This window comes from Microcebus murinus, chromosome 24 (assembly GCF_040939455.1).
Source record: "Microcebus murinus isolate Inina chromosome 24, M.murinus_Inina_mat1.0, whole genome shotgun sequence".
Taxonomy (NCBI): Eukaryota; Metazoa; Chordata; class Mammalia; order Primates; family Cheirogaleidae; genus Microcebus; species Microcebus murinus.
The window spans coordinates 12,741,657-12,766,826 of NC_134127.1; the positions used below are offsets into that span (position 1 = coordinate 12,741,657).

Genomic DNA, 25,170 nt, shown 5'->3' on the forward strand with positions numbered 1-25,170 from the left:
TTCTCTATGCTTTTCTATGCAACAATCACATACTTGTTCCCTACTATTGTCATTCAGCTGTTACTTTGTGTTACTCCTGTATTAATATTAGTCTGTAGCTTTTAGACAGTAGGGACCACATTATCTTTTGTTCTCCTAGCTACCAAAGCAACTGTTGCCTAGTAGGTGTTTAGTCAGTATTTCTTGAATTAAATTTAATTATAGGAGAGCTCTGTGGTGCATGGCTAGCTGTCCTCTAATACTAACATGCATGGAAGTTTAATGTTGGTGATTCTTCATGTTCTAACCACATTCCTTTTCTTATTCTGCACAATCTCCTTTGATTTAATATTCTCTCTTGGCCCTACTGGGCCATGTCTTGGGTTAATGACCATTTTTAAATGACGTCTAATCCAGCCTGACTTCTGAGCTTCATATCCATCTAAGTTTGTTGTCCTTAAAATAGCATAGAAACAATATGGCCAGTCTTCAAACCTACACCTCCTCTGATGGTGAACCACACCCCTGTTTACCCAGGCAAGGCATGAGTTTGGGGAGTCACCTGTTATCAGGATTTATCCATCCCCAAAGTCAAAGTTCTACTACATTTTCATTTTAGGCTTCTTTGTATGTTTCCTGTATTAAATTCTTGGCTCCTGAATTGGGGTAGTGGGCTGTTTTATCTCTATTCCTAGTGCCTTACATATAACAGAGGTCCAATGAATATTTATTGAATGCATGAGTGTGTATTTTTAATTGAACATAAAAAATCCTTTTTTTCAAAAACCTGATTTTGCCCCGGAGCTGTGGTTTGAGGTTCTGATCCTCTCTCTTCACAGGAAAATACACACAGCTCATTTGAGAAGGTTTGAAGTATAAACTTTTGCCCTATAAGATGACTTCCCATTTATTCAAAGAGAAGAGAAGAAATGCATTTCTTTCAACACTAACTATGGCTGACCTAGTAAAAGGATTCAATCAAAATTCAACTCTTTTTAGATAGCTACTACCCTATCCTAGCTTTGTCCGCAATTTCCTAGAGAAGATGATGTGATTCATACATCTTAAGACAGAAGCAAATTTGGATCGTAATTTAGGAAAATTAAGGGAAATCAGTGATATGTGTAGGTGTTTTGGGAGTGTGATTTAGATACAGAGAAGCCTCCTGCTCAAGTAGCTCATATGTGTCTTCTACACTATCGACAATTCTTGTTTTCATTGGCTACTCTTCCTAAGGTGTTGAAGACTTTGTCTTCAGTACCTTATGTGACAGGGCTGACATATTTGGGCACTAATGCCTGAAGGAAAGGTGCACAGACAGTCCAGTCGGCTGGTGGCAATGACTGACCAGGACAGGCCCTGGGAGGGCAAAACCAAGTGGAAAGTCTGGGCCTGGTGTGGGGAATGAGTCAACAAACGTCATCTCCTTTATAATTACGCAGGCTCTAACACTGCTTGAGGAAAGATGAAGTGCTTTGACTGGTAGTTCATTCAAAATCCTTCTTAGATGTGCTTCCTAAAAAGTCAACTTCTGTGGCTGTCAATGGCTGTCAATGGCATAGATGATATACCTACATATGACCAAGAGATGACCGGGGTTAAAATGTAGATGTAAATTCTGAAGACCAAAGCAAACCCAGATCAGTGACCCTTAAATAGGGACCAAGACTGGGGTGGGGGTGGGGAGTAGGGGACACGTTGGGGGAAGCCATATGCACCTCACCCTGCCATTCTGAGAACCACTGGATGTAATAAGAGCTACAGTTTGTGGCAGGGTGGTGAACACACAAAAGACACAGAGACTAGGGAAAATCATTGCAAGCTGTGACTTAGATTAAGCTCCAGTCACCCCATTTACAAAGAAGCAATTAGGGCCTGAGGTATTATAGGATGGGCTTTTCTTATCATACCAGGCATCTCTCAGAATTTCATTCTATACCCCAAGACCTCTGTATTGCAAAGTGCTTTTTGGTATGCAAGGTGCATTATTTTATTTTATTTTTTATAATTTAATTTAATTTAATTTTTTTAGTAACTAAGAGCATTTTGATGGGTTTCATGACAAATTCTATTATGGAAAAGAAGAAAAATAAATGTGAACAATGAAGAATAAGTAGGAGCACTTGCCAGAGTGACATGGCAGTAGCTGATAACATGAGCAAACATTGAGGAGTCCAATTGTACCAGAATGATTTGATACAATTTAGTAATATTGTCTTAAATAGTTAGTACACATTTAATTAAGCCCCTGGATTCTGAGTGGACTCTCAATGTTTATAGTTTTCCCAGGAATAAGATGAAATTAATCAATTTAATTTTGAGAGAAAGTACTATATGTTTTACAGAAAGCTTAGGAATTGATTTATAAACCACTCTTATAATCCTGGCACACTCCACATTTTAACAGTTCTTTGGAATCCTTACCTCTCTGGGTAATTTATGCACAGGACAAGAGGTCAACTTAGGCTGTAGCTGGTTCAATATTTTTATTATATAAAATGACATTTAGTATTTGTCTTTTTTCTAATAGGGCCTGTGTGCTCTCTTCAGAGACTCACACAAGTGTCTTACTCTGTGAAGGACCTAGATATTTGATTTCACTCTTCCAAGTTTTCATTTACATTACACATTGAGAAAGTTATGAGAAACAACTGTCACTCTCTGGGGGTGGAGACTGCCATGATTCACAAAGACAAGAGGTAATTTTCCTGTAATCACAAGATGACTCAGGTTAGTAGCTTTCAGCTCTTACTGCAACTCAAATAATACGAGGTTTCCTTGGCAATGTACATATTTGGTAAACCGAATTAGTCCCAATTCCTATAATTTTAAATTTCTGACAACATGACAGAAAGTAAGTTGGAATTGTTTTTTTGTATTAGGTGGGAAAACATATTTGAAAATAGTTGTATAGGGTAAGTAAATATAGGAATATATTTAATATTTTTAAGAAAGCAGGATGTTTTTCTAGGACCTAAACATATTTTAAATGATAGTTATTATCATACAAAAAGTTGCAATATAATTTGTGCTTGAAAATAATATGCAGTACTCCCTGGTATACATATGCCACATTTTTTTTTTTTTTTTTTGAGACAGAGTCTCACTTTGTTGCCTAGGCTAGAGTGAGTGCCGTGGCGTCAGCCTAGCTCACAGCAACCTCAAACTCCTGGCTCAAGCAATTCTTCTGCCTCAGACTCCCAAGTAGCTGGGACTACAGGCATGCACCACCATGCCCGGCTAATTTTTTCTATATATATTAGTTGGCCAATTAATTTCTTTCTATTTATAGTAGAGACGGGGTCTCACTCTTGCTCAAGCTGGTTTCGAACTCCTGACCTCGAGCAATCCGCCCGCCTCGGCCTCCCAGAGAGCTAGGATTACAGGCGTGAGCCACCGCGCCTGGCCATATACCAGAATTTATTAATTCACTCATGTATAGATGAGCACTTGGGTAAACAGTGAACTAATATTTCTTGTATTAACCTGGATACTTCTAAGCGAAGTATCACAAGAATGGAAAAACAAACACCACACGTACTCACCATTAAACTGGAATTAATTGATCAACACTTATGTACACGTATGGAAATAACATTCATCGGAAATCAAACAGGTTGGAGGAGAAAGTTGGAGATGGGTAAATTTACACCTAACAGGTACAATGCACACTATCTAGGGGATTGGAACACTTATAACTTTGACAAAAATGGTACAAAATGGTACGAATGGCACAAAAGCAATTTATGTAACCCAAATGTTTGTACTGCCAAAATATTCTGAAATTAAAAAAAAGCTGGGCGTCAGGGAACTCGTTAGGACTAAATTTCCCACAGTGTATTCCAAAGAATATTCCACTATATCTATAGTCCTAAACTCTGCTGTGCCCAATAAAATCACCCAGGAAGCTTTAAAATATTCTATTATCCAAAACCCACCCCCCACCCTAGACCACCTAAGTTGGATGACTCTAATGGGCAGCCCAGGCTGAGAGCCGCAGCATTAGCTGCTTAGTAGACAGTCCTTGTGCCGGGTGGGAGGTTGGCAGGGGGCATGGTGGAGGTAGGTTGTTCCATAGTCAAATAAATTTTAGAAACATGTGTTTCACAATGGACATAAAGATACTGAAAAATCCTAATGTAAGAGAACTTGTTTAAAATACAGAATTTCCTAAGCTCAAAAAAAAAAAAAAAAGAAAGAAAGAAAAGAAAAGAAAGACTATGTAGATATTAAGTTTGAAATACCATGCACTAAAAAGTAAAAAAAAACAAACAAAAAAGCCATGTATTTTATAATTAGGTCTTTTTTATTAATATAAACAAAATCTTTTAACTGTTCTGACCAACTTGTTTCTTCACTTTAGAAAAACAGTTTAAGTCTCTTTGAAATTTAAAGCAGAGTTTTATGCTATCTCTCTTTTTTGATATAAGTATATAATAGGAAAATAATTTATAATATTTATTTTTTTTTTAGTTATGAAAAAATGACTATCATATGCCCTGGATATGTCCATAAAATATAATCTACTAGGGCAAAAAATCACAAACACAAAACAAAACTTGGAAAGCTTCATCTGAGTTCTTTTTTCCTGAGAGAGCCTCCTGGCCCCACAGCAAGGGTATTTATGATTTATGACCAAAGACTTGAGGGCTAACTTGCCTGAAATAAAGTATTATTGCCTTACATAGGGGAGCTAAAGAAACAGCTCCTTGATTCATTGGTTCTACAATTAATTAGTGAGCGATGCTCTGTGTCCAAACTGGCCTCCCACTGTGTGTTGTGTCTCTAGCACGGGGATATTAGGAGCGTTACCAACTCCCAACATTATGGATCTATTAGAGGGGCCAGATGTCGGGGGAGGGAGGCAGGAGATGGCCAGAGGGCCAGAGAGACCAGCCAGAAGTTGTAATAATAGCTCAGGTACTAGGTCGTGGCAGTACAAATAGAAAGATGGAACCCTTGGGACAAAGCACTATGATGACAGCTATGGTCTCCTCCTAGGCTAGCATCGATTCCAGTAGCACAGTGACATCTCAGAGGGCTCCACCAAGAGTCCCTTCATCCATCTGTGGTTAGCCCTTTTGGCAACTCTGGCGGCCACAGTGTATCTCTTCTGCTGTGGCACCCCCCTAGGGTACGTGTCACGGGTGTGAAGAAGCATTCAAATCTGTAATAGTTAGAGTCCTTTGGCTGTAAACATCAAAATTAACTCTTACTCATGCAAGAAGGACTTGTTGGGCATATCCTCAGTAGTTGATAGAATAAAAGAAATTGCTGCAAACCAAACCTCAGAAAATGATCAAGACTCAGGGTGAAACTTGAGGGCTTTTACTTCCAGGTCGAGCCATCAGCGATTTATTCTCTTGTCAGTTTCCCAGGGGAGGGAGAGTGACTGCCACTGCGAGTGTGACTGCGCAGAGATGCGCAACTCTTCAAAGGAAGAGAAGCTAAACAGAAGTTTTAAAAAGTATTTTAATCTCTAAAATGTCTGGATGTGCAAATAATGGTCATATGAGCTCACACTTGGGGAGGGATCAGATGTCCCCCAGAATCTTAGATCTCCAAATTTATTCTTCACTACCACCTTGGGCAGACCCTCCACTCTTTCAAACTAGTGTCTTATTATTTTTTTTATTTCAGCATATTATGGGGGTACAAATGTTAAGGTTATGTATATTGCCCATGTCCCCCCACCTGCCTGACACCCGATAAATGTTATTCCTATATGTCCACTTAAGTGTTGAGAAAATACTGATATGAACTAGAAGTTACAGCCAGCAATACTTTCGTGCTTGCATGCTCATGTCTTTTCTCCCTATGTCTTTGTTTTCCTTCCTTTTGTAGTGGCCATCTGTTCAAACACATCAAGTGACCTGAAGTGACTTGATTTATATACCTTAGCAGTGTTAAGAGTTTTCAAGTTTGCTACTCCTCCCTGAAAGGCAGCTTAATGGGACCTAAAGAAGCCCAGTGACTTGCCCACCTTTGGGGAGTCCTTGAATTGATACTTCTTGCAAGTGCAATTTATATTATAAGAAAAAAATATTTTCAAATCCTGTCTCTGCTTCCAAGTCGAGGGTTTTTTGTTTGTTTGTTTTGTGTTGGTTTGGTTTGTTTTTTTTTAGAGACAGGATCTCACTCTGTCACCCAGGCTGCAATGCAGTTACACTACCATAGCTCACTGTAACCTCAAACTCCTGGACTCCAGCAATCCTCCTACCTCAGCCTGCCAAGTAGCTGGGACGACAGGTGCGTACCATGATCCCTGGCTAATTTTCCTATTTTTTAAGTAGATATGCGTCTTGCTCTTGCTCAGGCTGGTCTTGAACTCCTGACCTCAAGCGATCCTCCTGCCTTGGCCTCCCTAAGTGCTAGGATTCCAGGTGTGAGCCACTGCACCTAGCCCTAAGTCATAGTTTTTAAATCTTTGCCTATTTTCTCACTCCTCATCTTTTGCTTCCTGTGTATTAATGTATATGGTGCACATGATAACCACTCAGTGTCTGTTCATTTCTCCTTTTCTCTTCCTCTAGTTCCTTCCTCTTTTCTGTGTCATTCCATTTTGCTACTTTTTTTTTTTTTTGCTTTTTATAAAAACTTTATTGGTATGCATTATTGGCTCCTCGGTTTTGTTTTCTGGGGAACAGTTGTTTCCTCTATTAATAGTAGGTATGTGTATTTCAGGAGATTAACTGTCCAAATTTCAATTAGGCTCTCAATTGTTGTTACCTTAGGTTCTAAGGCTTATAAATATTGTAAAATTGTTCAGAGAGATTTTATTCTCTGATAAACTCAGCATGTTTTTCCAGTAAGTACCAGAAGGAGAGCCACGTAAACAACTGGCTAACCATTGCAGCTGATCAACACAGAAGTAATAAATTAGAAAATTCCAGTTTATACAAACCTTTCTAATAAGGCACGAAGTAGTTGAGAATTGTCTTAATGAGGAGCCATAACAATAAAGCAGTAAGGTAATGAGAGAGTGAAAGTAAGTTAGAATAGCAATCTCAAGCTATTGCAAACTGAGGATCATGTAGCATCCTTCCTGGATCCTTTACCTGCAGTCCCCAAAGCCAAGGTCATGGCCCATTACTGGTCCATGGTCTGTTAGGAAATGGCCTCGCATCACCGCCTGAGCTCTGCACTACACCCCTCCTGTGACACCCCCCATCCCCAGTCCGTGCAAAAAATGTCTTCCATGAAACCAGTCCCTGGTGCCAAAAAGTTTGGGGACTGCTGCTTTACACAATTTTTGTTCCCATCTGTTTACTGAGATCAGTAATCCTCATATATCACTACAGTTGTCCTACTTGGAGGCTGTTGCTGGCATAATGTATCCTTATTTACACTTTGAATTATTGGGTAGAGCTATTTATTCAATGTCTAATAAGCTCACAAATCTAAGATAGGCAAAATGAGTTTCCTTTCTCTACTCAAACGGATGAGTTACTCATCTGCTGCCTTGCCTGAAATGGCATCTTTAATGAGAGCAAATGGACACTAGTCTACTCTGGTCACTTCATAATCTTGGCATAGAGTTTCAAAAATGTCGTGTTAGGTAGCCCCAAGTCTACAAATCAGTTTTCACAGTCAGCTATGTATTTTGTAGCATTTACACTTAACTGTAAAATACCAGAAAAAGGAAATTGATTCATATTGCTTACGCACTTAAAAATAGCTATCTTTAAGGTTACTTACTTATGGTAGAGCCCAGGTAATTTGAGGAAGAACTTACATAAAGGGAATCCAAGGGGTGCTCTTCAGATACTACAAATGCTGAGGTTGAAATTGGAACTGGTTTTTAACCCAATTTGGAAGGAACTGTCAGTGGCCACTTAACATTTGCAGGTGCAATAAAATTTATTTGTTCTAGTGCTCTCTAAATTATACTGCCTGATTGATTCCTTGAGGGGCAAAAAGCTAAATAGACTTAAATCTACTGAGATTTTGATAAAAGGAAAGCACTTAGCATTTCAGTTTTTCCTCTTGTGTGGGCAGTTACAGCCAGCCATATGTTTACTTTGTAAATTCCAGTTGAGGGTGCAATATAAGCTGTTTCAATTTGGGTGGAAGTTTTGTCAGACCTCACAAATTAGAATTTTACTCTGTTAGGAGTTCGCTAGGATTTTTTTTTTTTTTTTTTTTTTTTTTGCGGGGGCTGTGGCAGGTCTATAGTGATTAAGGACAACCTATTGCATTTTCTAGAGTAAATCCTGGACAGCTCTTCCTTGCAGTGGAAAGAATATTGGAATTAGAATATCATCCTTTGGTGATAACTGTAGTAATAATTGTTTGAAGCCAAAATCATTAGGGATGCTAAAACTTGTGCATGAGCACGTAAGAAACAGGATATTTCTTACAGTCTCAAAGTATCTCTCCACATGATATTTCTTAAATGCAAAAGAAGAAGAAGTTGCTTTATAGTGAAGTCACTTTGAAGGCACTATCTTAGCCAGGGGCTTCCTACTTCCCAGGGTGGGGCTGGGGGTGGAAGGACAGACGCTGTCCGGGGACAGTAACTTCACACTGTTCCCATCTGTTTACCAAGATCAGTAATCCTCATATATTATTATAGTTGTCCTAATTGGAAGCTGTTGCTGGCATAATGCATCTTTATTTACACTTTGGATTATTGGGTAAATCAGTCACACTCCCATCTGCAAGCTTGCAGGTAGAGTGTCCCCTCCCTTCCCACACTCCCAAAGGTGAAAACAACCACTCCTGCTAACCAAAGCCAGCGCTACCCTCTGTACTCAGAGTTAGAGTCCATTCTGGTTATGTTTGTTTGTTTGTCTGCTCATGTGTTGAAGGTTTGCTGTGTCCCAAGTGCTGGGGAGTCAGCCTTAAATAAGAACCCTGTTCCCTAGGGTCTTATAGCCAGTGCAAATATCTAAATACAAGAAGCCCAAAACAGCAAGAGCTTCCAAGAACTTCGCTAGTAACTTTCCCACTCTTTTCCTATTGCCTTATGCTCCACGGAAAGTCAGGGAAGGCTTCCTGGAGGAGGTGATGCCTGTGCCAAGAATGACTGTACAATAGCCAGGTAAAGCACAGCATCTGTTCGGGCCCTTGGATGAGAGGGACTGTGTCACCTCTGAGAAACCATGGCTCATTGAGTATTATAAGATCAGCTGACACTGTAAGAAAGTGTAAGAACAGCACTACTTTTGCAGATGTAGGGCTCCAAATTTAGGCAATCTGCATCCTCTTTTAGGTACCTTTGGGACATGCACTGACCCGCGTTCCTTGGCTTGGCCCTGTTTTCTCCAGGATGGATCATGCAGCCGCCCAGCTGGAGAAGCAACACGTGCACGATGTGTACGAGAGCACGGCCCCTTACTTCAGCGACCTGCAGAGCAAGGCCTGGCCCCGCGTCCGCCAGTTCCTGCAGGAGCAGAAGCCAGGCAGCCTCATCGCCGACATAGGTAACCCTGCATTGTGCCACACAGCGTGAAACGTCCCCTGCACAGGGAATGGCAAGACACTGGTTAAACCGTCCAAAGGTTCAGTTACCGTGTTTCCCCGAAAATAAGACAGGGCCTTATATTTATTTTTCCTCAAGAAGACACCCTAGGGCTTATTTTCAGGGGATGTGTTATTTTTTTTTTAAGTACGGTACAACAATCGACATTTATTCAAATAGAGTTAAGTTGTCTTCTTCTGGAACATCATCATAACTCTCCAAAACCCGAATTCCATCCTGAATTTCTTGCAACTCTATTTCCTTTAGAACGATTGGCCCCCAATCTCTCATGTCGAGCAACAGAGCTCTCATGGGGCAGGTGAGAAGGGCTGCTCGTCTTCTTTACGGTTCCTGGGCGAAATGTACAGGTTGTGCAGATGTGCTGCGTAGCCACGTCCATCACTGGGTCTTATTTTGGGGGTAGGGCTTCTATTACGCTAATGCTTTGAAATCCTGCTAGGGCTTATTTTAGGGGTAGGTCTTATTTTGGGGGAAACACGGTGGTATATAGGAGGAATAAATTCAAAAGAAAAATACCCACAATCCAAAAGAAAAATAGTGAAAGGATGTGTGAACATATAGTTCAAAAAAGGAGTGGAATACAAATTGCATAAAAACAGTTTGATAGGTAATCTACTTACATGGTTCAATAACAAAGATGTACAATGCAAAATATCCTTCCTTCCCTGTCTCCTGACACCAAGTAACTTATACCAGAGGCAGCTGATGCCATTAGCTTCTTATGTGATCTTCTTGAGATGTTTGATGTGAATATAAGCATATGTGTGCCTGTGGATATGTGTATGGGTGGATTTTCCTTTTTTGATTACACAAATGGTATTATGCTGTAAAAACAATTACACACTTAGCTTTTGTTTCTTTTAACATATTGTGGAGATCATTCCATATTTGCGCTTATAGAGCTGCTTAGTATTGAAAGCTGCTTAAAATTATGTGCTGATCATGCCATGTTAACAGATCATATGGGCCATTTGTTGCATTTTGCTACCATAAATTATGGTACAAATAATATTATTTAAATACCCCTGTGCAAATCAACAATTACATCTGTAGTAAGTATCTTTTTTCCCATTTGCATCTTTTGAATTTTATAGATTTACATTTTTTACTATTCAATAAATGAATGTCATATTTGGATTATAAGATGAAAGATAAATTGTAAAATGAAATTGAAATTAAAGAAGAAATAAGTGGAAAGGAAAGGAAAAAGTCCAAAGGGATGAGAAGAAGAAAAGACAGCGTGCTAATATGATTATCTCCAAAAGGAAATGTTTTTTGTTTCTAGGTTTTCTGCTTAGCTAAAAGCATCCACTCTTTGTTAGGCATGTTAATCTGACTGGTTATTAGATTAGCAATTTATAATTAATTGCTAATAAAACATTACATTAAAAAAACATCCAGAAGCAATCAGGTTCTAGGTGCCCAGATAGGAATTCTCTGGGCAGTTTCACTATTTTAGTGGTGAAACTTTTTAGTTAAGTAAAATTTTGTTAACCACATCACTCCATTCCCCAATCAAGCTGATTTGATGAAGTATGTGATAATGGCTTCTAAACAAATAGAATAAAAAGAACTTCAGTGATTCAAAGACAGCAGAAATGCCAACGTACTCTCAGCAAATACCATGACCTGTGCAATTATGGCATTACCTTTACCAGAAATGGGTTTGGTCAACTTTAGTCCATTAGATGGTGTATATGGTAGAGAGCATTCTGTGGTTTGAAATCTTTGCTTGGATCAGTTCAGAAAGTAGGAGAAAGACCAGAGCTGGATTCTTTTTGAGCAAGATTTCCTTGTTACCTGACATCAGAGACAGCTATCCTAATAGTACTGAAAATTTTATTTTTGTATGCATACCAAAAATTAACTCTTCAATAATTAAGGTTTCACTTGCCTCTTAACTTTCAGTGTATTTATTCTTATTCTCAATGGTCAGATTTAATTGACTAAATCATTCCCATTCCTTCATTGAGGCAATGAACATTTAGAACACCTGCTATGTGGCAACTACTACACCTTGCCCAAAGAATAAAACATATCGCCTCACCTCTGGCCTAAAGAAGTGTATATAAAATGGGAAACAAATAAACTATATTCTTCTTTTTTCCCCTAGGAAAAGAGAATTCTCTTTCAGATAAGGTCTTAGGAAAGAACTCCTAATTTTTAAAATGCAGTTTTTTGGGTTTTTTTTTGCAAACTTCAGAAAGAACATTCAGATTAATTCAGTTATTTTCAGCAACTATTTGCCCACCATGGACCAAAACATTTTGTTGAATTGAGGCAATTATCTGTTTTCTTCTTTACTTACAGTGTGGTGCACAATACAAAATCAAGGGGAATGTATGCATGCATTTTGTTATCTCTCTGTAGTAGTATACAAGGTCATCACTTAATGAGATTTTGGAAAGGAGCATGGTTGTGTATTGGAGCTTGCTATGGTATCGTTAATGCTCTGATTTACGTGTAAGATAATGGGTCCACTAGGCTTGGCAATATTCTTGATTTCCTTCTTAGGATAAAATCTTCTTCTCTCTGGCATCTCAGTGTTTGCACTTAGAAAATGCATAATTGCATCATATTTGGGAGTTCCACTACTACCTTTAAAAATGAACGCCATTAGAAATTACTATGGGACAAATAGAGTCTGCTTCAGGAGCTGTTTAAATTTGAAAAGACCTCAGTTTCCTGTTAATTACCAAATGCTCTCTGAACCGTTCCTCCTAGCTCTCATGGTCGATGAATCTGTTTTTATTAGTATCTTCAAAGTAATTTTCCCTTTCATTCCTCCTAGTGTATGCCTTAAGCCAATAAAAAAGCAAACTAATTTGCAAGGTTAGCTTTCTTAAAATAGGACCATCATCTTTGAAATCTACAGGAGTTCAATTTTAAAGTACTTTTGAATTATATTTTTCCCCATCACTCTCCTCCAATAGTGGATCCTTTTTCTCATAAGCATTATTACAAACAGTGGCTATGAGATCAAAAATCCTTCTCAGACTCCAATCATTTCTATTGAAATGATAACATTGGAAATCTTATTTTTTATTCATATGCTCTCCGCTGTCTCAGCTGGCGTCAATGAACTTTAATTTTGCTTTTATTGTCTCATAATTTTGAAAAGTGCCTATTAAAGAGGATTTATTAAGGGGTGTTATGATATATTTCAGAAGCAGCAAACGAATCATCTTTAAATAGTGGTAGATCTTTTTTTCAGGCAGAAAAATCTATAAGTAATGTCAGTAGGTAGACATATCAGCTCTAATGATTTCTTTAAATATTTCTGGAAAGGAATTAGCTTACATGTCTGTGATAGAATATCATACTAGGTACTAGATTGTAGAAGGCTTTGTTTCAGGATGGTTATTCAATCATGTTATTTTATCTTGTTCTTCATAATATCAGTTAGGTCTGATTGATCTAAATCTTTGGGCTGTGAAAATCCTGAATTATTAATATTTGGATCTCTGCCTCTGGAAGCTAAATGTCAAAAATTGTCCATTTAAGAGAAAAATAGTTCTTTGTCAGTGTTGTATGCCGAGTTCATAGAGATCGTTTTTAACCCATCAATGACAATAGATTGGATAAACACATGTTTAAAATTCTTTTCTTATTCAACTTCAAATTTTAAATATTTGAAAAGTATATTTTGTTGTATAAATTACTTTTATAGCCATTGAAAAGTTGTTGACGATAGTTTGTTTTACAAAGTCAGCCAGTGGTAAGAATCTTTGGAGAGACAACAGGAGGATAAATGCCATAACATACCTATATACATAATGAAATAGGTATTTGAAGGTAAAGTGACTGCACACTGTCTGTCCCTGGGATGTAGAACTATCGTCCCCTGCCATGGGCCAGCCAACATGTCTTGTTTGTGCTAGTGTGCTGAGCCCTATGGGCATTTCCTCATTAATATTCCCTTTCCCTCTTCCATTCTGTGTGAAAATATGTGACTACTGTCTAAAGGCTTTTCTTTTGCTTTTGTGGATACCTTCACTCATGTCGTATTCTATCTTGATTAGTTAATATAAAATGACTTATGTTTCTTGTTATAAGGCAAATGAATTATTTTCCACTTTCCATTAAGGGTGCCATTTAACACAGGTTTTCCTCTTACAGGTTGTGGGATTGGAAAGTATCTTAAAGTGAACAGCCAGGTACATACCCTGGGCTGTGACTACTGTGAGCCATTGATAGAGATTGCCCGGGAGAGAGGATGTGAAGTCATGGTATGTGACAACCTTAATCTCCCCTTTAGGGATCAGGGCTTCGATGCCATCATCTCCATAGGAGGTAAGGCAGCCAGATCACACGTTCACCCTTTGCCATGACAATAATTTACATGGTTGAGGCCACTCTCGTGACTCAACATCCATTCTGTGCAGAAAGGTTTATGTGATTCATTTTATCTCGCTTAAAAAAAAAATATTTCAACTACTTGAATGATTTGACTGATCTCAAATGCACTTATGGTACATATGATTTTTTTTAACTACTTAAACCTTTAAACTCTTATTATATTCTTTTAGATGATTCATTCCAATTTCTTTTACATATGAGTAAGAAAGTATCAGAGGAATCGTATTCATTGAAAATAGTACTTCATCATATTGAAATAAAGCCAGATTCTTCCAAAGCAAAGTAGATCTTTAGGATTTATATTGCCTTTTTCAGGCCAAAATAGTACCCTTTATTAACTGAGAGTTCTAGGACTAACACTGAATGTCACCTGGACCAATCTGCCACTCATTGGTACTTAAGTTCCTGGAGAAGATGGGTCCCACGTGGTGCCATATTGCATTGTTTTTATAGTGCCATTCTGCTGTCTCGCTGCCAGAGATTGTTCATGAGTCTAAGGAATGTTTTCCTCATATTCTTCCAACAAGTATGCCCAGAAAACACACATGCCAAAAAAGAAAAAAAAAAACAAAAAAAGAAAAAAATCTCTTTCTGAATTATATACCAGTAAGGCTCATTTTACCTAATGTATGTATTCCTGATCTAGTATATTCCATATTTAAATATGCTAGGAAACTTGATATTTAACTGAACCCTATGGCAAGTTATTCTGCAATGGCAAAATCTTTCCCAAAGCAAATTACTGGCATCAATACACTTAAAAAAAAACTGATCTATTTGAATATAGCAAGCTTCATCAAAGCAAGATGATCTTATGTAAAGCTAACTGCTGTTCATGACAAAAATATAGAATAAGATTGTTTGCCCTTTCCTGAAATAGATGAGAGATCGATTTATTCAAGATTAGATGGAGACTGTATCTTTGCACACTGAGAGGATGCAGGCCTGGATGCCATAACCTTGGAAGTAGTTAAAATTGGCAAAAGATGGTTGCCATGGAAACCTGCTGTATGAAATTACTAGGTCCATTTCGGTTGTCAGTATTAAGAGGATTGTCTTAGTCTGCTTGGGCTGCTATAGCAAAATATCATAGACTGGGTGGCTTAAATGACAGACATTTATTTCTCCCAGTTCTGGCAACCGGATTCTGAAATTATGGTACCAGCAGGGTCAGGTTCTGGTGGGGGGGCCCTCTTCCTGGATTGCAGATGGTTGACTTCTTGCCATATCTTTACATGAACATCGGTAGCAGGGGATAGGGGGTTAAGAGGGGAGAGAGAGAGAGAGAGAGAGAGAGAGAGAGAGAGAGAGAGAGAGAGAGAGAGAGAGAGAGAGAGAGAGAGAGAAAGAGCAAGCTTTCTGGTCTCTTCTTATAAGGCCACTAATCCCACCATGGGGGCCCCACCCTCATGACCTCATCTAAACCTCCCAAAGTCCCCACCTCCTAATACCCTCACACTGGGGGGTTAGGGCTATGATATACGAATCTTGAGGGAACACAAACACTCAGTCCATGACAAGGAGAGATTCTTGTTGAACTAAGCAACATGATACAATGCTTTGAATCTTTAGTGGAAAAAAGGTTTGGTTTGGTTATTCGACCTAAAGAACTAGAAGTGGGAGAGAGGTCAGAGAAGTGTGTGTACTCTTTGCTCTTCTTTTGTTTACATTAGTTTCAGGATCTGCAGGCTACCTACATCCAGGCCATGCCACTGTTGGGAGTAGGGGATGCTGACCACCCCTTCTACCTTTGGGAAATGCTCTGTGTATCTGGTTAAGTCCTATTTTCAGTTTACATCTCAGGCGTGGCCCTCAAAGAAAATGGAGCACACCTGGTTAGTATCTTCTAATTAAAAATACTTCCTTTCGCCGGGCGCAGTGGCTCACGCCTGTAATCCTAGCTCTCTGGGAGGCTGAGGCGGGTGGATTGCTCGAGGTCGGGAGTTCGAAACCAGCCTGAGCAAGAGCGAGACCCCCGTCTCTACTATAAATAGAAAGAAACTAATTGGCCAACTAATATATATAAAAACAATTAGCCGGGCATGGTGGCGCATGCCTGTAGTCCCAGCTACTTGGGAGGCTGAGACAGAAGGATCGCTTGAGCCCAGGAGTTTGAGGTTGCTGTGAGCTAGGCTGACGCCATGGCACTCACTCTAGCCTAGGCAACAAAGCGAGACTCTATCTCAAAAAAAAAAAAAAATACTTCCTTAAAGTGGAAAAACAGCATGTGTTTTTATGATCTGTAACAACGAATTAATATGACCTGGTTGTTTTCAGATAGACTTCACATTGAGAACTATAGTATGAGAAATTTCAATACACTATCTCTCTTATGTCCATATATATTTACTTCCCTATTAAAATTTTATATGTTCTATGAGAAAATGCTCAACATCTCTAATCATCAGGGAAATGCAAATCAAAACCACAATGAGATATCACTTAACTCCAGTGAGAATGGCCTTTATCAGAAAGTCCCCAAACAATAAATGCTGGCGTGGATGCGGAGAGATAGGAACACTCCTACACTGCTGGTGGGACTGCAAACTAGTTCAACCTCTGTGGAAAGCAATATGGAGATACCTTAAAGCGATATAAGTGGATCTACCATTTGATCCAGCAATCCCATTACTGGGCATCTACCCAAAAGATCCAATGACACTCTACAAAAAAGACACCTGAACTCGAATGTTTATAGCAGCACAATTCATGATTGCAAGGCTGTGGAAACAGCCCAAGTGCCCATCCATCCAAGAGTGGATTAATAAAATGTGGTATATGTATACCATGGAGTACTATTCAGCTCTAAGAAACAATGGTGATATAGCACATCTTATATTTTCCTGGTTAGAGCTGGAACCCATACTACTAAGTGAAGTATCCCAAGAATGGAAAAACAAGCACCACATATACTCACCAGCAAACTGGTATTAACTGATCAGCACCTAAATGGACACATAGGAACTACAGTAATAGGGTATTAGGCAGGTGGGAGGGGGAGGGGGGCAAGTATATACATACATAATGAGTGAGATGTGCACCATCTGGGGGATGGTCATGCTGGAAACCCAGACTTGTGGGGGGAGGGGAAAAGGGCATTATTTGAGACCTTAAAATTTGTACCCCCATAATATGCTGAAATAAAAAATAAATAAAAATTTTATATGTTTGCCGGACACGGTGGCTCATGCCTGTAATCCTAGCACTCTGGGAGGCGAGGCAGGAGGATGGCTAAAGGTCAGGAGTTTGAAACCAGCCTGAGCAAGAGCAAGATCCCATCTCTACTAAAAAAGAAAGAAATTAATTGGCCAACTAAAAATATACAGAAAAAATTATCTGGGCATGGTGGTGCATGCCTGTAGTCCCAGCTACTCGGGAGGCTGAGGCAGTAGGATACCTTGAGCCCAGAAGTTTGAGGTTTCCGTGAGATAGGTTCATGCCACAGCACTCTAGCCTGGGCAACAGAGTGAGACTCTGAGTCAAAAAAAAAAAAAAAAAAAAATTTATGTGTTGGCACTTTTTGTTTTTCTAAACAGGAAGAAATATATGTATACACACACACACACATACATATATATTTTTGCTTTTCCATTATCTCTTAGTAACACTGTAGGAGATAAGCATCACATTAGTTATACATTCATTATGTTTTAATGACAGATTAGGAAAAGAAACACTCTTTCTACTTACCCTTAGAATGGTCTGACAAAAATTCTAGGAATATTTGGCAGCATATTAAAATGGTGTCAATTAATAATATGCTTTTTGCTAGTGGTTCTCACCTGAGGGTTATGTTGCTCTTCCTCCCTTGCCCCAAGGGACATTTGGTAAATGTCTGGAGACATTTTTGGTTGTCACAGCTGGTTGCCTGCATGTGTGCTAATGTCATCCAGTGGGTGCCCCGCAAGAAAGAATTATCTAGCTCGAAATGTCAATACTACTGATGTTGAAAAACCCTGCTTTATGCTAAACCCATAAATTCTGAATACTTACAGTTAGATGAGACATACATACTTGAAAAGTTAAATAACAATAAATCAGAAAATATCAAGATATAGCAAGACTGTAAAGGTGATCTTGCATAACTTACCATCTGATTCTGGAATCCAGAAACTGAATTCAACCTACCTATTTTCTGGACTCTTAGCAGGAAAATATTGCTATAGGATACATATATTAAGCACTGTTTTTGTCTCTAAGTTGTGATCATGATTTTTAAACAAAAAGAGACATTTTTCAATCTTTTAAAAATTCAACATGGCTTCTGGACATTGATATTTCAGATAACTATATCTCTACATGCCATTTTAGTTATATTTGCAATGTTTCTTAACAGAACATGTAAGTAATGCATGTCTAATACGTATTCTATGTAATGAAGAAATCTTCATTTGTAAACTTTTTTTTCTTAAAAACGTTTGGCTTGAAGGTTGTTACTTATTACATGTTAAATATAAATATAAAACATAATATAGAAGATTCTGATATTTCCTGGGTGAAAATAGATAGATCTAGCAGAATAAAACCTGCTGGGGACCTGTTGTTCAAACACATTTTACCCTCGCACCTGTGGCATGGTACAGATACCAAGGTTTGCATGCTGTTGGTAGGAATAAAAACCTGATCGTTAGCAATACAATGTGTGCCTGTAGAATGATCTTTCTTTGACAGTTTTATCTGCAAAAGAATCTCATTTTAGATATTTATGAATAATATGTCTCTGTGGCAGGCTAACTACAGAGATTAATTTTCTTGAAATCACCGCTAACAGCTGGATTATGGGACCATTACAGGGGACAGTTTCAGCCTCTGTCTCTGCCTTCACTACTCATATCAGAGGAAGCTTCTCTCCACTTTCCCTGGGACTAATTTCCTCCCTGAGATAATGTGGCAGATCTTTGCATGGAGAAATAATTCGATGTTTTCTCTTGACACAAAACCGTGATTAAACTCCCCCAGGAACTAGTAGACTAGCACTTTCTGTATATTGTTGAATAAAAATACGGCTGATCACACACTTACAACGAGATAAAGTCAGTCTTGCTTGAATCTCACTTTGACTTTGCAGGTATTAGAAATAAAACAAGGATCTGTAAATTGGTTTTTTAAAAGAGACAACTATTTTAAATCATATTAACATTTTAAAAAATTCTTAGCAATCGTTTGGACTTGTGCTGGGCTGGTTTGTCTTTGCATTATCAAGACAGAAAAATGATCTTTAACAATTTTCTCTACTTCCATGTGCTTTGTTAATTTTATTAACACTGATTAGTGGTGTTAATCCGTCCTCGCTTTAGAAGTGCCAATTATTTATCAAAGCAATGAACTATTTCATAGAATTTTACCAGGGAACACTTAGTATTGCTTTCAGATTATAATACTTCACACTGGCCATCCTTCTGGCTAACAAAATTCGTAGGATTTTGGAACTGAAAGAGCACTCATGGATTTATATATTCTAAACTGCTTATTATAGATGAAGAAATTTAAAGTCTATAGAATTAAATAACTTTAAATAATATAAATAACTTGCCTAAGATCAGCTGTCTAATAAGTACAGGAGACAAAGACAAACATGATATCTCTCCTAAAACTGGCCTACGGTATTTTGCCATCCATCAGAGGAAATAAGTAGGTTTTGCTATATGTCAAAATGTCATCATTGTCACATGGAAAACACTGGTATACAAATGTGTATGTTTATGTGTGTGTATACACGTTGAGATCTGGTTTCTTCTTTTTCAGTCATACATCATTTTTCTACAAAACAAAGAAGAATCAGAGCCATCAAAGAAATGGCCAGAGTCTTGGTTCCTGGAGGGCAGCTGATGATTTATGTTTGGGCCATGGAACAGAAGAATCGTCACTTTGAGAAGCAAGATGTGCTTGTTCCATGGAACAGAGCCTTGTGTTCTGGATTCTTCTCGGAATCCAGCCAGTCTGGGAGAAAAAGGCGGTGTGGGAATCCCGAGAGAAGCCATCCCTACCATCCTCCCTGCTCTGAGTGTAGCTGTGCGGTTTGTTTCAAAGAGCACTGTGATTCCAAACGGTCCCACAGCGTGGACTATGAACCTGACACGGCCAGAACCTGTTTTGCAAATATTCCTAAAGAAAGCGAGGGAGAATACGGATTCTATAACACATTAGGAAAATCTTTTCGATCCTGGTTTTTTTTCAGATCTTTGGATGAATCAACTCTGGGGAAACAAACTGAAAGAGGGAGACCCTTGAAAAACACAGACGTTTGGGCCGATCACACTATCACGATCCAACCTTCCAGGCACTCTAGTCTCGACTTTGATCTCCAAGAGCCATTTTCAAAAAAGGAGCAAAACTCGGATGAGGAAGTGTTTGTGGAAACTTCTTCTCGAAAACACTTGGAATGGCTAAGAGCACCAGGCACTATGAAGCATTTAAATGGAGACCATCTGGGAGAAATTGGGAAAAACGGAGGGGGGACTTTTCTGGATAATACTAGTACCAATGACAATGGTGTAGATGCAAGTAACTTAGAAGGAGAAAGCCCTTCTGCTAGTAGAATACTGAGGAGGATTTCTGCAGTCGATTCCACAGATTCCAACCCAGATGACACAATTTCTGTTGAAGAACAACAGGCTGACATTTTGGATTCCAGAGCCTTTATGCGTTACTACCACGTGTTTCGGGAAGGTGAGCTCTATGGCTTGCTCAAGGAGAATGTGTCAGAGCTGCATATTCTGAGCTCTGGGAATGATCATGGCAACTGGTGTATCATTGCAGAGAAAAAGGAAAATTGCAATTGATTGGGTCATTTTTAGACAACTCTTCCAAAAGATGAACCACATTCTTTTCACTAGATTTGATATGGTTACCAGAATTTGCACTCAGTTTTATTATTTTTTAATTCATTTATTCTGTGGTCTGGAAAGACTGTAGATTAACTGATTTTTTTTTTTTTAACCTTTGAGTAAGCACAGAGCCCGGCACTGAAAACACTTGATAAAGGGTATTTGTGCTTAAATGTTAATGTAAAATATCTGAAGAAGCAATAGAAAATATACTTCCGGCCGGGCGTGGTGGCTCACGCCTGTAATCCTAGCACTCTGGGAGGCCGAGGCGGGCGGATTGCTCGAGGTTGGGAGTTCGAAACCATCCTGAGCGAGACCCCGTCTCTACTAAAAAAATAGAAAGAAATTAATTGACCAACTAAAAATATATATATACAAAAAATTAGCCGGGCGTGGTGGCGCATGCCTGTAGTCCCAGCTACTCGGGAGGCTGAGGCAGGAGGATGACTTGAGCCCAGGAGTTTGAGGTTGCTGTGAGCTAGGCTGACGCCACGGCACTCACTCTAGCCTGGGCAACAAAAGTGAGACTCTGTCTCAAAAAAAAAAAAAAAAAAAAAAAAAGAAAATATACTTCCGTAGAGTTTGGATTTTTTCCCCCTGAAAGGTGAAATTATTGTAAGAATATGTCTATTGTAAGAATATATGTCTATTGTTTTTCAGTATTATACACTGATTTTTTAAAAGATTCTTCTGTTAAATATACCTTGAAAAACTGATTCTCAGGTTATAATTTAGATCTGTGTACAAGATAACAGGTAAACCTGGTCTATTGCACGGATATGTATTGAACCCTGTGATTATTTTGTTGCTAAGATCTTGCTTCTACTTAAAGCCTTTCAGAAAAGTAAGTGACAGTAGAGGGAACCAAGAGGTGTTAGAAGGATTTTTCTAAATTAAAAGCAAATGCACTCCAAGATAAGTTGAAATACAGTAATAAGGTTGTCAGTGTTGCTCAGGATTTTAACATATTGACTGAAACACTAGAGAAAAAAAAATCTTTTTCCTCGGCGCTATGGTGTTTTATTATGAAAATAGAATAAAAACTTCAAAACCGGCCGGGCGCTGTGGCTCACGCCTGTAATCCTAGCTCTTGGGAGGCCGAGGCGGGCGGATTGCTCAAGGTCAGGAGTTCAAAACCAGCCTGAGCAAGAGCGAGACCCTGTCTCTACTATAAATAGAAAGAAATTAATTGGCCAACTGATATATATATAAAAAAAATTAGCCGGGCATGGTGGCGCATGCCTGTAGTCCCAGCTACCCGAGAGGCTGAGGCAGAAGGATCACTCGAGCCCAGGAGTTTGAGGTTGCTGTGAGCTAGGCTGACGCCACGGCACTCACTCTAGCCTGGGCAACAAAGTGAGACTCTGTCTCAAAAAAAAAAAAAAAAAAACAACTTCAAAACCAAAATAATCCTTTCTAATATAATGAAAAATTTGTTATTTTATTGTTTTCTGTGCATGAGTTACATGCAACTTGAAAAACAGTTCTTGCAGCTCCCAAGGTGAAGAGACGTGTGAGTTACATATGCTTCCATGAGGCCCTGGGCTCAAAACTAATGTGAGTTAAATGCAACTCACGTGGCAGTTAATGAGATAAAGGCACTGTTACCATGTAGGGAGTGGAGTACTTGGATACTAGGAGTTGTAAGTACCCAAGTGGTATTTTTCCAACCTTATTAGAAGCATAATATCTAGGTAGGAGAAGACCAAGATTGACTAATGAGGAGTTTTCATCAAGAATCATGCTTTTCTTCTTAATCAAAGGGATATTTGGGAAAGGAGAAGCTAGTTGAAGCACTGTTCTATTTTAGCTCTGAGGACAAATAAACTGTTAAGGTGCAGGATATTTATTTAGCCTTGGTAGAGGTATGACTCAGATTTATTGTTGGATTTTAACAAATAACATTTATTTTATTGAAGGTGACCACATTTTATTTATGTCAGGGATTTAGGCAGAATCAACTTCTATTAATTAAAGGTTGAATTTCTGTCACTTTATAGAGAAATCAATAGATTGGGCTTTGAGTGGTCACTGCATCTATTTAGTTGAAGCACTGTTCTATTTTAGCTCTGAGGACAAATACATTGTTAAGGTGCAGGATATTTATTTAGCCTTGGTAGAGGTATGACTCAGATTTATTGTTGGATCTATTATTTAGATTTAACTGTGGGTCTGTTTAAATCTATGTCATGGATCCTGAGACATAAAATTCAAATAGGACAGGACTAGACACATAGGAGAGGCAGAAATAAGTTGACCCAGGAATATGGTCTCAGATAGTTCCTTGATGAGGTAGAAAGTTAACATTTGACAAAGTCTTTTTACTTTATGTGCCACTGTTATCCTGGATGAAAATGCAAATCCTGTTTAATTTTTCCACTAAAACTAAACTAAAATTGTAAGGACTTTCATTTGCTCTTGGGTTCTTTTTTCTTCAGTGATTGTGCTGTTACTTAAAATAAGGATGCTACTTTCGAAGAAACTGAAAGGATTATTTTGAACGTAAATCTGAAAATCATTGATGTTTATAATTCTCTTTTGGCTTCAAAAGAAGATTGTGTCATCACCATTTTAGTAGATGATGTTGTCATCTACTAAATAGGTAGAGATGGAAGCTCTACCTATTTGTATTCTTGTGCACATTTTACTTTAAAGGAACAATGAAAACAGACACAGAAGGGGAGTAATTATTAAAAATTAATTTAGTGTCTTCCATTTCTTAAATTAAGACATTAAAGCATGAGGATAAGTGGTTTCCTTGGTAGAAAGAAAAGATTCTCAGAGGAAAAGATGTTCTTACAAATAGGGTTTAGTGGCCTTTTTATTATGAATGGATTTTTCGTCTCTCTGATGCCTGTTGTTACTCGTATCTTTAATCCTAAAGTCATCTCTTTCTGGTAGTAGCCTACCACACAGAGGTTGCTACGTGGTGTAATTCAATTTGTTAGCTGATGCCAGGACAGCTTTTGAGCTAACCTGTAATGGGCAACCTCTTACATGCATAACACTTTGTATAAAAGGGTTCTCTAGAACAGTCCTTGGGAGATAAATATTTTCATATACTATTGACAGGGGTATAGATAACATACCACTAATAGTAGTAGTCTTTTGTTTTTCATTTGCTGAACACAAGAATCTATGCATCCAGACATTGTTTTGTATACAGATATTTAACTCAGTGGTTGGTAACCTCTCTTTGGGATATTCATGTGAAAAGCACTTTTAAATTTAACTTTTGCCTTTGGAATTAAAAAGAAGCCATTGAAGAGCCAAACTAATGTAAGTTTGATCATTTAAAAACCTTGCCCATCTTTATGATTGTCTTTAAAAGGAAATACAAGTCATAAATGAGTACATATGTGGACAGTTTATTTGTATATCAATCAATCCATCAAGCCTTGATTGCTCGATTGTAGACTATATTGATCTATCTGAAGAAATTTGAAAACTTACTTCTTTATTAATAATAGACCAAACAGTGTCTTTCTGATTCCTTCTTCTTCTTCACTTACTGCCATCAGCACAGAATCCCACTAGCTGAAGTAGAGGGGAGGGTTTGGGGGATTATGGGAGGGTCCTTAAAAACCTTTGCTAATTTGGGGAACTCCATGTAAACAGTCAAATGATTTGGGGGAAAGTGCACTAACACAGACAAAGGATGCGAGCAAAATAGTGTTTCAGTGGGAACCATGCAGGTGGCCTATTTAAATTATTATTTTTTCCATTGTCAGCAGAGTGATGAAATTAGACCTGCATGTCATTGGAACTAACAAACTGCACAAATACCTTGGAGTATCACATAGGTTTGATCCTCCTTTCTCATCACACACCCCTATGCAGATATTCTTGTTCACTCTTGTTTCTAGTTTGCTGTTCTATTTCCTTCCAAATGCTTTTACATGCCAAGAATTCCTCAGCCTTTTAAATGACCATTAATTGAATGGAAAAAAAATTGGAGGTAACCCCAGAGAGAAAATAATCCGAATATAATTCAGGTAGGAACATTAACGCACTTGTATATTGATGGCCACCAAAAGAATAAGCACTGGGTGGATTTTTGACAAATAAATATATATGGGTTTTGAGGAGAGCAGAAAGTCTAACTCAATAGTTGAACATGGTGGGGCAGGGACACTCCTTAAAAATGAGCTGTGAATATCCCCGCTTGCAAGGAAGGAGGAAATTGGGAGCAACCACTAGCCAAGCAGCTGCAGTCTAGGAAGAACAAATTAGGGTAGGCCTCAACTTGCCTTTCCCATTACATAGAAAATATGACATACTAATAACAGTAGTCATGAACTATTCTTAATATCCAGCATCCATTATTTTATTTGTAATCCTCACCATAGCCCTCTGAGATAAGTATACTTATTGTTCCCATCTTGCAGATGAGGAAAACTGAGGCAAAAAGAAATTAAATGACAGAGCTGAGACTCAAACTCAGGTCTAACTCCCAGCCTGTGCTCTTAACCACAAAACCATACACTCCCACTCGCTGGGACCCGGTCACTGTGCTGGGCA

The 25,170-nt window shown here is 38.5% G+C and overlaps 1 protein-coding gene across 4 annotated transcripts in view; it reads left to right on the forward strand.

Annotated features, from left to right (window-relative positions):
• Positions 1-22,042, forward strand: part of TRMT9B (tRNA methyltransferase 9B (putative)) — a 48,385-nt gene extending 26,343 nt beyond the window's left edge. For 2 of the 4 annotated variants that reach the window (XM_012739801.3, XM_012739800.3), the window contains exons 2-4: positions 9,250-9,404; positions 13,583-13,756; positions 19,568-22,042. In XM_012739801.3, the coding sequence (XP_012595255.2) occupies positions 9,251-9,404; positions 13,583-13,756; positions 19,568-20,604 (1,365 nt within the window). In that variant the 5' untranslated portion in view covers position 9,250 and the 3' untranslated portion in view covers positions 20,605-22,042. Of the gene's footprint in view, positions 1-4,391; positions 6,229-9,249; positions 13,757-19,567 lie in introns of those variants that run through there. The other 2 variants (XM_012739802.2, XM_012739806.2) reach the window with 2 other exon arrangements.
• Positions 22,043-25,170: the final 3,128 nt, after the last annotated feature.